This window comes from Gavialis gangeticus, unplaced genomic scaffold, assembly GCF_001723915.1.
Source record: "Gavialis gangeticus isolate Ggan-Ray unplaced genomic scaffold, GavGan_comp1, whole genome shotgun sequence".
Classification (NCBI taxonomy): domain Eukaryota; kingdom Metazoa; phylum Chordata; order Crocodylia; family Gavialidae; genus Gavialis; species Gavialis gangeticus.
Genome location: NW_017729031.1, coordinates 79,315,909 through 79,329,645, shown reverse-complemented (window position 1 = coordinate 79,329,645; position 13,737 = coordinate 79,315,909). Strand labels below are relative to the sequence as shown.

The window sequence follows — 13,737 nt, the reverse complement described above, 5'->3', positions numbered from 1 at the left end:
GCGGGGCCCGGGTCCTCCTCCTTACGCCCCCCCGCACTAGGCCGAGCCGGGCCCGCTCCTTGCCGGCCTCACACGGCCGGACCCGGCGGCGGCTCCAGGCCGCGCAGGCCGCTACCACCCCGGACCTGGGCAGAGGCTCCCCCGCGCGGGTTGGGCAGCGCCTCACCTGGGCCTTGGTGCCCGGCCTGTTCCGCCTCAGCACTGCTGTTCCCTCCGCCATGACCATAGTGCCAGCGGCGCCGGGACCCGGATGCGGCGGCCCGCGGGGCGGGGAGGAGCGAGCGCGCGGGGCGGCGGAACAGCGGGCACCAGGGAACAGCTCCCCCGGCGGGAGGGAGGTAGCACTGCGGGCCCGCCGCGGGGGGGCGGAGCAGCCGCCGGGGCGGGGCGGGGCTGAGGCACCAGCGGGCAGCGCGGTCCCTGGAGCACCAACCCTGGGCGCGTGAGGCGGAGGTAGTAGCAAAGGGGGTCGCTTCGCTCCGCTCCGCTCCGCCTCGCTGGGCCCCCGCGCCAGGGGTCTGGGCCTTGCCTGAGGCCCGGGGGCACTTCTGTTACCTGTCCACGGGCGTGTGGGTGCAGGTGTGCACATGTACATCTTACCTTAGGCCACGGACACTGCTACCTGCACGTGCACGGGGCACACGTACAATGGGTCTGTGAGGCAAGCGGTTTGAAATGCCGTAAAGGATATGAGTGATTAGGGGAAGGGGCCTGGCGAGCTGCTCTGGCTCGAATGCATGGGGCTGCCACACAGAGTTACTCAGGGCTGCAGCAGGGTTTCACCTAGGCCAGTGCTTCCCACTTTTTCCTCAGCATGGCCCCATCCACTGGAGTTGTGATTTCTTCTGGGGCCCCAACCCACAGCTTGGGAACTGCTGACCTAGGCTCTGAGGTAAAACAAGCCAGGCCCTGCTATGTGCAAGGGGATACACTCAGGCAGTGGCTGTAGCAGGGAGAGTACATGGGACAGGCAGGCAGGGCAGGATTAAAGGAGGAAGGAACAGCTCCAGCAGGACAAGGGAGAGGACAAGTAATTAACCCAGTCAGGGTCTGATTGCACACCCATCATGGCTCATTGCAATATACCTGATCCCTTCTAAATTCTTCCTTCCACAGCTGTCAAGGACCCTCTGTTCTTTGCAATGGTCTTGATGTTCCACCACTTAACCTTTGTTCTACATTTCTGTTGCTTGTTAGTTGCTCCTGGTAATGAAGACCCTATTTCACAGCCCTGCAGATTATTTTTAACTCATTCCAATTAAGTTATATTTATTTTTGCTTCAATCTTAAATTGAATAATAGAGCCCCAGGGCCCTTGGCATAGTACTAAAGCTTCTAGTTTATTTTTAACTAGAGAAGAATATGTGTTGTTTCATACGTGATGATGCACCTCACCATCTGCACTCCCCTTGTCAAAATTTTAGATCCTCCCATGGATCTGCAGCTATGGAAGAGGACTGGAATAACTATCAGGGGATATCAGGGGGAAACTGAACAAGAGAAAAGAGAATTCTATCTATGTGGACAGAAAGGCAGAAGTAAGGAAACGGGGGAGAGGGGACAAGGTATTACAGGCAGAGGTAAGCAAACAACTGTGAGAAAAGGAGATGGAGTGGGAGGGAAGAGTTATTTTTCCAATGAATAAAACAGACACCAAACAATGTTAAACAATGCAACTACTCCACATTAAAGCTCTCTTCCTTGCACTCCCTAAAAAGAGGTTGTTTCCATTCTGCCAGTTCCCAATATTTAAGGTTTCAAATTCTACTGTATGCACTTTGCTTCCCAGTGTGAGATCATTTTACACTTTTGCGCTGTGTGCAGATTGCCACTTGGATCATTTACAGGAGTTACAGCAAGTCCAGATAAAAAGGCTTTTAAGATTTGCTATCATCCTGATGACATTGTTTAGTTAAGCATGGAATAGGGTAGATCCAAGCATCACTAGCTGGGTTCTGTACCTTAAGCACCATTTTTTTCCACCAGACAAAATTGACGAGGCTTAACATTTAAAGCACAGAGAAGTCTAGTTTTTAACATCCGTGTTTGTCCCTGACTTTTAAATTCAAGGACAGTGGAGCTTCCACAATGCAAATAAATCTGACAGGGGTAACCTAACAACCTCTGTCAAGGGCAATGTACATCAGTCTGCAACCCATTTGTATTTCCTGCAAGTCAAGGAAGAAAAAAAGAAATCAATAATATTTCTTAGCTAAGATGAAAGAGAAGGTATGTCGCTTTTTGTTGGTAACCCAACCCTCACTTTATGAATGAAACTCAGTCCAATATTTTATTTATTGCATTAAAAGAGACCTCTAATCATTACTTTCTGTCCCTTCCTTCCTCACTTGGAAAAGCCTTATTCAAGTACTTTCCTACATCAGCTTGGGTTGGGACTAGATAGGGCAGCTGAGATTTCCTGCAGACATTACAGCTGCTTCTAATGGCAATATTACTAGTGTAGAATGAAGATAAAAGGGCAAAAAATTGCTATTATACCCTCTCTCTCCCTTCCAGTTCAGATACAGCTTGGGAAAGGCTGGGAGATCCTCACCAATGCAGAGAAATGAGAGGAGCTAAATAGGAGCACCTATACCATCCCCTGAGGACAATGAAACAGTATAGAAGACAATGAGAGGAGCAGCCTAAACACCCTCCCATCCCCCATCATGAGATACAAATCTGGGACTAGTCTTCCCCTTCTAAGTAAAACCCAGCAATAACCTGCCATCCAGCCACTACTGAGAAAATTATACTTGTGGCAGATAGATCACTGTTCTGTCTAATGATAGAAGTATCCTTTTACAGCGATAGCCTTGTTTTGAAAGAATTAAATATTCTACACTAATGGCCTTCATATTGCATAAAGGTTTGCTCTGCAAACTTTACAGACAACCTAACCCCCCTTTATAGTTTGGGTTCAGGAACACATCAGTACTTTACACTTATAAACTACAGCATCCTTTTTCAAGACCCACAAAACACTTTACAAACATTGGGTACATGTACATGAAACGCTAAATGCATAGTAGATTAATTCTACTGTGCATTAGCATGTAATGGCAAAAACAATGCTATTGTGCTAATGCACAGTAGAATTAGCCTACTGCACATTAGTATCACTAAAAAGGCATGCACCAGTGCTACTGTGCAGTAGTGCAGGTTACTGCATGTTGAGTTAGTACCTGTTATTACAGGTACTAAACTTAATGAACAGTAAAGCTATATCCACATTAGGCATATTAATAACCTGATTTTCAAAAAAGATGCTGGGTCTGAGAGGCTGAGGCTGAGGAAGAGAGCACTAGTGCCCCTGGCATGTATTACATTTATGGCACAATTAACGTAGCCCATCTTTGCAGCTGGTTTGTATGGTGCCTTAAAATGAAGACGTAGCATGCCCAACCCCTTTGCTGACAATCAAGTGATTGTCCCCATTGGGATGAAGGTAGTCCTGGCCCAGCTGGAGCCCCCAGCTGCCCCGTTTGATACAAATGGTGAACTAATTGTTAACACAGGCCCTAGGGAAGCCCCGATTCTTGAACTAAACCAGGACTGCCCAGGAGCTTTCATCACTTGGCAAGTTCAAAGCCATGTGCTGGCAGCTCACAAGTACTGCTGAAAGTGCCAGCAGAGTCCCTACCTCAGCCTGACCTAGTAGCAGCTGCAGCACTGGGGAGGGAAGAGTGAGAGCAAGTGCAGGGGGGACAGGTGCTAGCAGGCAAACTGGCTGACACCCCCTGCCCCCATTGCCCATTCTACCACCCAACATCCCCTGCCACCGCTTTCCCTGCTGCAGTTGTTGGGGGTACAAATGTAAGATGTACATGAAAACTTATGATACATTAAGCAGACAAGGTTCTTTGGGTAAATCCAATAAACCAACTCTTTGGGTAAATCTGATATCTTTTATTAGACCAATTGTCTGTCTATGTCCTTAGACTAAGATGGCTACAAACTATACCCCCTATGACCAATTAATAATTTTTCCATGTAAAGAAACTAATTATTGGGGTGGGAATCATCTTAAATTTGTGCCGCCACAACTGCAGCAGGAAAAGCAGTGGCAGGGAGACAGGTGGGACGGGCTACAACTATAGCTGCAGCAGCTGCCCATCTACCCACCAATTCATACTTAATTCCAAGATGAGGGGCTCCCTCCATGTTAACTGGGGGGGCGGTTTGTCTTGGAATTAATTAAATATATGTCCCCCAAGGAGACCAGTGTTCCCTTGTGTGTTCTTGGACCTAAATGCATGTGCAGATTATAGTGCCTTCATTTAGTAGGAAATTAAGAATACAAAAACCTAGACCAGTGGTTTTCAACGTGTAGTCCATGGACCCATGGGGGTCTGCAGCCTGTGTCTAAGGGGTCTGCAAAAGATGACTACGATCAATTAAGAGTATGTGAATACCCACACTTACCATTCAAAGGGGTCCAGACCTCCATTAAAATTTCTAAAGGGGTCTGAAAATGAAAAAGGTTAAAAACCACTGCCCTATGCTACAACTGCCAACAAAAATCCATTGCAGATGGCATTATTTAAAAGACAGACAGAAATAGTAGGCCTAAACACTGAGGATGTCTATGCATGGGGTGGGGGAGGGGTGCATGCTCCATGCCCCAGACAGCCACTCTAATTAAAACACCACATCACATGTATTCAGTGTCCCCCTTTTCAAAATGGCTGCAGGGGTACTTTAAAGTTTGACAAGTTTTAGTTACAACACCCCTGCTACCATCTGAAACACGAGACACTGAATACATGCGACAATGCAGCACGCTGGCATGTTTTAATTAGATTGTCTGCTCATATGTTGTAATTAGAACACACTGGAGCATGTATTTAGGTACCTCAACTTACCTTCAAAATGTTCTTCCAGTCCCTGTTCTCTCTTATATGCATGGCTTGTTTGTGTAAGCTAAACTGTAAATATTTTAAATACTTCAACCACTTCAGAGGCTTAACATGTGACCAGAAAAAATAGGTCACAACACAGACATCATTGTGCTATGCTTGCTGGTTTATTTTCACTGGGTTATTCGATAAGCTGTCTTTTAAAATAGGCTACAAGTAATCTTTGTTCTTAGGCATGCAGTTTTCTCAGGTGTTATTTGGTCGCTTATGATGCACAGGCTACTGGAGTCCGTAACGTTCTGATGTTAGCAAGCTGTCCTCCAGATCCAGAACACAACAGAAAAAACACAACTGTACATGTGTTCAGTGGCAAAAAGTCTATTGTTGTTTGACAGGACACCAGTTGATGATTCAGTCAGTCTGAAATGGGAGCAGCTTAGCCTTGACTGGTAGATTCACTGGTACGTTGTCCCCCTGGGTCTCTACAAGGGACAGGTCTCCAAACCCATTTATTAGCATGCCCCTCCCCACCCCCCATTCCAACTCTTATGATGTTCATCTTGACTTCTTTTGCAAGGTTTACACACATGCATGGTAGCCATTTTCATACTTCTTTCAGTGTCTTTTTGTCCACTAGTGCATCTTCATTTTTCTTTCTTACTGGGTCATCTAGTGGTCAGGAGGCCATTCTTCCTACTGCTTTTCAGCACTGTAAGCTATGATAACTTAGCATAACCATGGCCTAGTACATGAATTCCTACAATCTTCAGTTTCAGAAATAAAATCACAAAGACCAACTGCCATGGGACAAGGTTCAAGGTTGCTAAATGTTTAGGCTTTTTTTCCTTGTAGTAAGTGAGGATTTAATTGTATTTACTCAATTCCAAGATGAGTTTATTTTCCTCTATTTAAACACCCCATCTTGGAATCAAATACAAAGTGATGAGGGAGGTGGCCAGCCATGGCTAGAGCTGCAGTGCACCCCACCCCCTCCCCCAATGCCTGCTGCTCCATCTTTCCCCATCTGCCTTATGCTGCCTCTCAATTGTGGGGGGCAGTCTCACACACCCCACCCACACCCCTCCATCTTACTCCAGCAGTGCCACCAGGCTCTATTCTTGGCTACAGCCTGGGGCATGGAAACACAGCCTCAGGCTGGCCCTGTATCAGTGGTGCTGGCTCTGCGCTGCTGCGGTGGGGCTGGACTGGGGCTACGCTCCAGGTTGAAGCAAGGGAGAGCACCTGATGGTACCAGAGCAAGGGTAAGGGACCAGGGCAGGGGCTCAAGGATGAGAGCAGTAAAGGTCAGACAGCAAGAGAAAAGTTGCCTGCCTTGCTCCCCCCAAAACTACTTTAAGATAACCTTCCATTAGATTCCATACATAGACAATTTACTAGGATGTATAGAATCTAATATTAGTAGGGTCATCTTACATTCAGTGTCATCTTGGATTTAGGTAAATATGCTACATTTTCTTGAGCTGGTAAGGATGTCAAGACAGTTGGTCTTTATTCTTCCAGCTGAATTCAGAATTGTGTCCTAACTGCATTGAAAAAAATGCTACTCTGTGCAGACATTATTGTTGAGACTCCTGCCAATTTAGTAGTTCAAGCTCAATTTCTTTAATTCTAAAGGAAGTAGGTTTTTCTGCAGGATTTTTTTTTAAGCTAAACACTTTCCAAGAACCTTTATTTTGCACAGATCTGTTTCAAAGTTTCCCTATTAAGAAAAGCATTTTTTATAAAAGTACAGATTTGTGCAACAAATTCATTTTACCAAACTAAGAAAAAAAACACAGACAAGCCAAAAAAGTTGGTAAAAGATGATAATCTGTTACTTAAAACAAGGAAGGTCCAAAATTGCTGTAATTAGTACCCTCAAACTTCACTTTGTTTTCACAGCATTCACCTGGCTGACAGGTTTCTGTGCCAATACTAAGCTACCTCTATTTACTAGAAACAAAATCGCATTACAGACAAGCACAGAAAGTGTTACTGCGTGACAGCATTTGGGAGTTCGGTTTTGTTTGCAGGGGAGTAGAAACAGACAGTAAGGCAGGGATGATGAAAAGCCTGTTGTAATTTTGCTACAGAAGTCTTAGATGCATTGAAAAATGTAGAGGTTATCAAATAAAATTCTTTAAAAAAAATAACTGAAATCACAATCATTATCTTTTTACTGTTGAATTATAAAAGATGAGGAACTGAAATGTTTATCTGACAGTACACATCCTTTTATTTTAAGTGCTCCAAATCACTACAGTGAGATTGTACCAGTTATTTCAGATTCAATATCTGTTTATTATAAACTAAACAACAGAAAATTATTTACATGATGAAAAAATTCAACAGTTTAGTGGAATGGATGACTTCATGATACTGCTGCAATACACGAAATTTAGTCCAAGTATTTTCCCAGAATGTCACCATCTCTAAATAAGAAGTAGTCCTGCAAATGAAAAAGGACGAAAAAATAGAATAAATATCCAGAGCCAAATAGCATACAAGCACTGACGCGAAGGTAAATGGCACTAAATGTTACAAATCATGACTGCAACAACTATTAAAATGTGAGAGTTAATATTACACAATCAAAGGAATTATTAACCCAAGGGCTTTTCTACACTTCACCTGCCCCATAAATTATGCACCTTTGGTTACCTTTGTTCCAGAGGATGCTTTTGCCCCTTTGGACAAGCACCAGGATAATTTTTGTCTAGTTAGAATAACCTTTGAGACCACATTTATCAATTCCTGCAAGTTTGGTGGTGGGAGGTTCTGGAATCTTCTCCCCGCCTCAGCAAAATTCATCCTACAGTCACTCCTACTAGGTATTTCTCCCCTAACATTTGAGGGTGTAGGGTTTCTCTTCCAGTAGGGGAAGCACAGTATACACTTCAGAACCAACTTGATATTGGTGCTCTAGTATTTTAACTTAATTAGTGGCACACATCTTGAAGAATCAATGTTGGGGTTTTTTGGACTATATATTGTAATCAACTGGACTTTACAGAGTCTCAAGTTAATAAAACTAGCTTAGCTTGCACTTAAGTATTTTAGACAAACCTTATCTTCCAGTACTACTTTTGTACCCCCATATTCTGGTAGTAAAACCTTGTCACCAACTTTAACACTGACTGGCTGGACCTCTCCATTCTGAAGGGAAGAAAAAAAATGTAAGTTTATTTACAGCGTAACACACGAAGTACTATTGCAGTTTAAAAACAAAACTTCCAGATTATAAAAATATATGCAATCTAACAAAAAGATAGGGGGGAGAGAGAGACAATTCAGGTTACTTAATGAGTAATGCGCTCCACTTTCTGGTTCCAAAACATTAGCATAATGCTACACCTGAGTAGCAAAGGATTTAATATTCAGAATTCAAATTCCAAGCCTTTTCATTGTACAATTCATTCTTCTTAAAATTTAGATTTCTTATTCAGAAAAGCCCTAATATGAGAGCGTAGGGTTCATTTGTCTCAGTATAATATAGGCCAAGTCAACAGATTTCCTCTGTAACAGAGACGAGACAGACTTCTGAAAGTGTGTGGCAAACCAGACAGCTTATAAAAACAGCTTTTAAATTCTCTTAAGTGCAAGTAAAATAAAGTCACAATTAGTTTATTTCTGTAACCTGAATTCAGAGCTTACTAAAAAACCTGTTTCATAAACTACTTTGAACAGTTAACATCCATTTGGTTGGGCAAGCTGTTTGGAATTGTGCGACAAAGCTTAAGTTAAAGCTTACATGGTATGTTTTACACAAGTTAAATATTATTATGGACTGTCAATTATAAGTGATTTCATGATACAACTAAAAAGTTAACTTATTTTAATACTCCAGTTACATCTACATAGGAACACATGGCAAAGTAAAGCAAAGGCACTGCATGAGAGTTACAAGCATTCTACTGCCTGCCCCAAGGAAAGGTTTTTTTGGGTTTGTTTGTTTTGTTTTGTTTTTTTTAGAAGAATGAGTAAAGCAAGTTTAGCTCACTGTAGCTTAACTCAACTTTTAGATATTAAGAATGCAAAAAAAAAAAAAAGGAATTACTACAGCCTATTTTATATTCTTAAGTCTTCAATATTTGGGAACTGATTTGCAAAGAACAGCTATAAAAACCTGTATGCAATTTATCTGCCATAAAGCATGCTTAAGTTTTATGCTGAAAGCCCTTGCTTGCCAGGTATCAGACCTCTTTCTTCCAGAAAAAAATCTAGTTTAGCATAGCATCAGACACCACTGCTGACTGCTCTAAAACCTGCTCAGAGCCATGCTAGGACTCAATTCTTGGCTCCTTTGCCTCCAATCCCTCTTCAAATTATTCTCATGGTTTTGATCAAATGGACTAACTTTACTAAGTATGCTGCAACAGGTTTTTTTTTCCAATTATCCCACCACAATTACTATTTCCCCCTCAAACAAGCTTCCAGCTCTAACATATTTACCTTTGCCTTTGATCCTGATCCAACTGCCACAACTGTTGCTTGCAGCACTTTTCCTTGAGATTTTTCTGGAAGCATGATGCCTCCTTTTGTTACAGTCTCAGCTACACATCTTTCAACCAGAACACGGTCAAAGAGGGGAAGAAATTTCCGAAATGCCTGCCCTGCCTGTTTAAAAAAAAAACCCAGCAACAACAACAGAAATTTATATGCTGCGCTACAGACTAAAGGAATATTTCCCACAGCACTGCAACAAGGTTGCAATCCCAAAAACTTGAAAAACCCAAACTATTTTACTATGCTAGTAGCAGGCTCCAGAGAGATGTTGAGCAGTCAAGTTAATCAAACTGCATAAGCTCTGTACCTCTCTGGATCAGGCACAATTTATTATAGCAGAAGTTAATCTACTCCCTCCCCTCAAATAGTTGCAATAGACTTCCAATGGAAAAAAGATGTACAAGAATTTAAATAACTAAATCATGTAAATAACAGATGGGTAAATTTTTAGATGAAGCAGCCGCATATACTTTGGGCAGGTTAAAAGCCCGGAACACTACAAGTATTACTGATTATTAACTGCATTTTCATCTGAAGAAGTTTGAAATCAAGATTTGGCTACCATTAAAAAAAAGATCTTGATGGCAATTCTCCTTGGAGCTATTTCACTCATGTCCTTCATGACACAAATAAGATACAAAGAACATGTTGTGGCTGCTACACTATTTCAGTTCAGCATTTCATCCATTATGCACACCCTTCCAGAAAGATATTATGTAGAGGTGTAAGTTCACTCATGGCACCTTACCTGTTACTGACATTTTAGAAGGAAAAGCAAAACATGTATTGAGACTCCTGGCATTCTTGTAGAAGTGTGGCTAATTTTATCTACTGATCTTTGCAAAAAAGTCTTAAGGCTTCTTTTTATCGTTTATCTTACTTTACTGTTCTACCTCGGCCTTCAAATCACCCAAAAAACATTTACAGATCACAGAGCCAAAATCAAATGCGAGCCTACAAGTCGCACCATGCGGGTAAGCAGGGAGCCCAGCCTAGTCACGTGGTGCGGGCTCCGCTCCTTTCCAGCAGTTTCCACTAGTGTCCAGATCTGGCAGCCGCTAGGGGGGAGAGGGGGGCCAGGGGGGCCAAGCCCGCGGCTCTCGCCGCTGCTACACGGCTCAACGGGCGCCCTGGAAGCCGGGGCCGCCCTGCCTGGGCAAAGCCGTCACGGGCACCCGGGCAGCAGCACGTGGCGGTGCCACCTCTACTCACGCTGAACGCGGCACTTCCTTCTCCTGCGCCCGGGGGAGAACGGCGGGGAATGGGGGGGATCCGACCCGAACTAAAACGCCCCTTGGCCCGCGCCAGCCCAGCGGCTCTCACCGAGCCGGGCGCGGCGCCGGGCCGCAGAGCGAGGCCGGGACACCGGCTCCAGCGATCCCGTCACAGGCAAAGGCGGAGGAAGGACGGCGCTGAGGGGCACGAGAGGGTCAAGCCCCCAAACCCTGCCCGGGCGTCCCCAGCACATGGCCTAAGGTCGCGCCCGAGAAGGAACAGCCGTCACTAACCACGGCCCGGCTCCGCGCCCTCCAGACACAGCCGATCAAGGCCCTAGACCGGCCGCAGCACTCACCATGGCGCGCCCGCCGCTCCCCACACACTACACTGCCCGCTGCGGCCGCACGTGAAAAGGTCACCGACCGCGCAAGCGCTCTGCCTCCTCGCCGCGATGACAGAAGGGGTGGAGCCGCGAGAGGGGGATCGGATTTGCTGGTTTATTTTCGCCCGCGGACCCGCGCAGCCGTTGGGGCGGACTCTTGCCACGGCTGACCTTAAAGCCAGTTTTAATACTCCCCCGACCGACTACAGGGAGTTCCACCGCCCGGAAGTGACGTTATGTTCCCTTTGACCCCTGGCGAGCATGAGCGTTCTAGAAAGTTCTGGAACCGGGGGGCCCCGGAACCTGTCTAAAGCATTCGAGGGAGGCCAGAGCGCATGCGTGGGACGGGCTAGCCCCGCGAGCCCCACCTCCTCCCCACCAGGGGCTGCAGCCATTGGCTGGTGGGCGCAGCCCCTCCCCCGGCGGGGTGGGCGCGGGCCGCAGTGCTAGGTCCGGGGCGGCCGCGCGGAGCCGCACATGGGTCGCTGCCCGGTCGGGGGGAGGGGCATAGCCTGAAAGCACCGTGCGTCCTCTAGGCACTTGCCAGAGCCCGCCCGCTCGCGCAGCCGTCGCCTCGCGCCCGCCGCTCGTCTGGTGAGGGGCGCCCGCGACCTCCGCGCTGGGGCTGGGGCTGCTGCTTGTTCCTGCAGTGAAGAGAGCGCCCGGCTGCACGTACCACGGGAGGGGGGCGGTCTCCTGGCCGTGTCGCTAGCCTTGGCGCAGTGCGCACGTGGGGGGACCGGGCAGCGATTGCAGAGCGGGCCGGGGTTTCGGCCCGGATTCCCGGGCGGTGCGGCTGAGACTGTCTCTGTTTTCTCCTCAGAAAATGCTGCGTGTCCCCGCCGCTCTGCGTCGGCTGAGGCCGCTGGGCCGGGCCCTCGCGTCGCCCTCCGCGCGCGCCTACGCCAAGGACGTGAAGTTCGGGCCGGACGCGCGCGCGCTCATGCTGCAGGGGGTCGATCTGTTGGCCGACGCCGTCGCCCTCACTATGGGGCCCAAGGTAGCCGCGCAGCCCCTGTATGGGCCGCCCTGCCCTTACTCCGGCAGGACGGGGAGGAGCTCTCTTCATCTGTCTCCTTTAACGGGGGAAGGGGGAGGGAGGCGGGCATGGCGCCAGCAAAATCCCGAGGGCCACCGTTTGCTTGGCCTGCTGGTGCACGTGACTAGCTGCTCTGAGGGGAGCAGCTTCTTGGGAGCCTTTGCCTCTAGGCTCTGGAGATGGGAAACATCTTCATGACTTACCCGCAAAGCGTAAGGGAAGAAATGATGGTGTGTAGGACACACAGCCTTTATTGGCAGCTGTGCCTGGGCTTAGCCGTGTGGCTGCTCTTGTTTCCTGTTCTCCTCAGATGAGCAAGAGCTGAATCCCCCTTGCCCTCCTGTCAAGGGAAGCCCATTATATTTTTAGTTTTATGCCCATCAGCTGCTCGATTTCATTAATTACAGTATGGTAATAATGGGCGGATGAGAGGATATTGCCATAGGGTGTAGTTTTGGAGGTGCTTCTGCCTTTCCTTAATGCCAGTGAGTGAGTGAATGAAGCAAGGCATTAATATACAGGGTCCATTCAGATTCATTGTCAAAGGCAAATGTGTTTTATCACTCAGTTCCTCTACCCTCTTCTTTAAAGAAATATATTCATGTTGCATTTCTTGATGGAGCCATAGTTCTGTTAAGCAAGTAAAAGTCATAATAGTAGTAGTCTAATCACAAACTATGGCTTGTGAGACTAAGTGGCTCAGATATCTGCTCATTGACATCTGCTTGGACTATGAGAAACAAGTTGGCAGTCTGTCCCTTGATTTCATCAGCTGGTGTCTTCTCATCTTACTCCTTGAGCCTTTTGCTTTTCAAATAAAACAGACCTCCCCTTCATATTACTAGCCTCCCCTCCCTTTCCCTTCCAAGTACCTGTGGGGTCCAGAGCTGTTGATCCTGTGAGGTCCCTTGCTGGCCACCACTTCCTCAGCTGGCCCTCTGAGCATGGGGGAGTGGAGAGGATGAGGCAGGCTTCAAAGCATCGTTTCACCTGCCTTCCTGCAGCAGATCACGCTGCTGGGAGATGGATGGAAGGCAGCTGGCAAAGGGGCTGCCTGTGGGGATGGGCAGCAGCAGGTAATGTTGGGGTAGCTAGGGGAGATGCCCTCTTTCCTCATCTCTGCATTTACCTGCTTTCACAGGGGTGGGCTGGGTGGCATGGCACCCTTAATGGGATCTTGCAGCATGCATTAAATGGACTAGAGGAACTGAGATTAGGAAATCGGTGGGGATGGGTGAAGGGGAAGCATGCTAGTGGCAGGATGCAACAGGGGTTTAGAGGCAGTGAAGGGCAGATTAAATGATACGGATGGAGTGTCATTAAACCTCTTTTTTTTTTTTTTCCTGACCCTTGGGATTTTCCTTGGTGGGGGAGGAGAAGCTATGCAGAGGTTTGGTTTTAGGCCCCCATTCCTTATCAGACAACCATAATATAGCAGAGATGCTGTGATCTTACACTTTTAATGCTTTCTGTGTTCCTAATGTCCTGGTATTTCTGGGGAACGTGAGGTTGAGATATTGATAGGCTTCAAGGACTTGGTCTGGTTGATTCAGAATACAGATTATCTTGAGTCTCTTGCATTACAGGTGAATGTCTAAACCTCTGGGCTCCTGGCTAATGTGGGTGGGTCTTAAAGTTCTAAATCTTGAGTGGTCTTGCATGCATTCTGCTTTGGAGTGAAAGCAAATACCAAATTTCATAGTTGATGATCTGCTCAGGTCCCTTCCAACCCT

General features: G+C 46.7%; 2 protein-coding genes across 5 annotated transcripts in view; one reads left to right on the top strand and one right to left on the bottom strand.

Moving 5' to 3' along the window:
* LOC109301874 (MOB-like protein phocein) overlaps nucleotides 1–11,143 on the bottom strand; it is a 35,913-nt gene extending 24,770 nt beyond the window's left edge. For 2 of the 4 annotated variants that reach the window (XM_019523146.1, XM_019523150.1), the window contains exon 1: nucleotides 167–276. In XM_019523146.1, coding sequence (XP_019378691.1) covers nucleotides 167–226 — 60 coding nt within the window. In that variant the 5' untranslated portion in view covers nucleotides 227–276. Of the gene's footprint in view, nucleotides 1–166; nucleotides 277–7,134; nucleotides 7,309–7,925; nucleotides 8,016–9,311; nucleotides 9,477–10,938 lie in introns of those variants that run through there. The other 2 variants (XM_019523148.1, XM_019523149.1) reach the window with 2 other exon arrangements.
* Nucleotides 11,144–11,788: 645 nt separating this feature from the next.
* Nucleotides 11,789–13,737, top strand: part of HSPD1 (heat shock protein family D (Hsp60) member 1) — an 18,598-nt gene continuing 16,649 nt past the window's right edge. Inside the window, exon 1 of the mRNA XM_019523143.1 lies at nucleotides 11,789–11,965. Within this exon, the coding sequence (XP_019378688.1) occupies nucleotides 11,792–11,965 (174 nt within the window). The 5' untranslated portion in view covers nucleotides 11,789–11,791. The remainder of the gene's footprint in view (nucleotides 11,966–13,737) is intronic.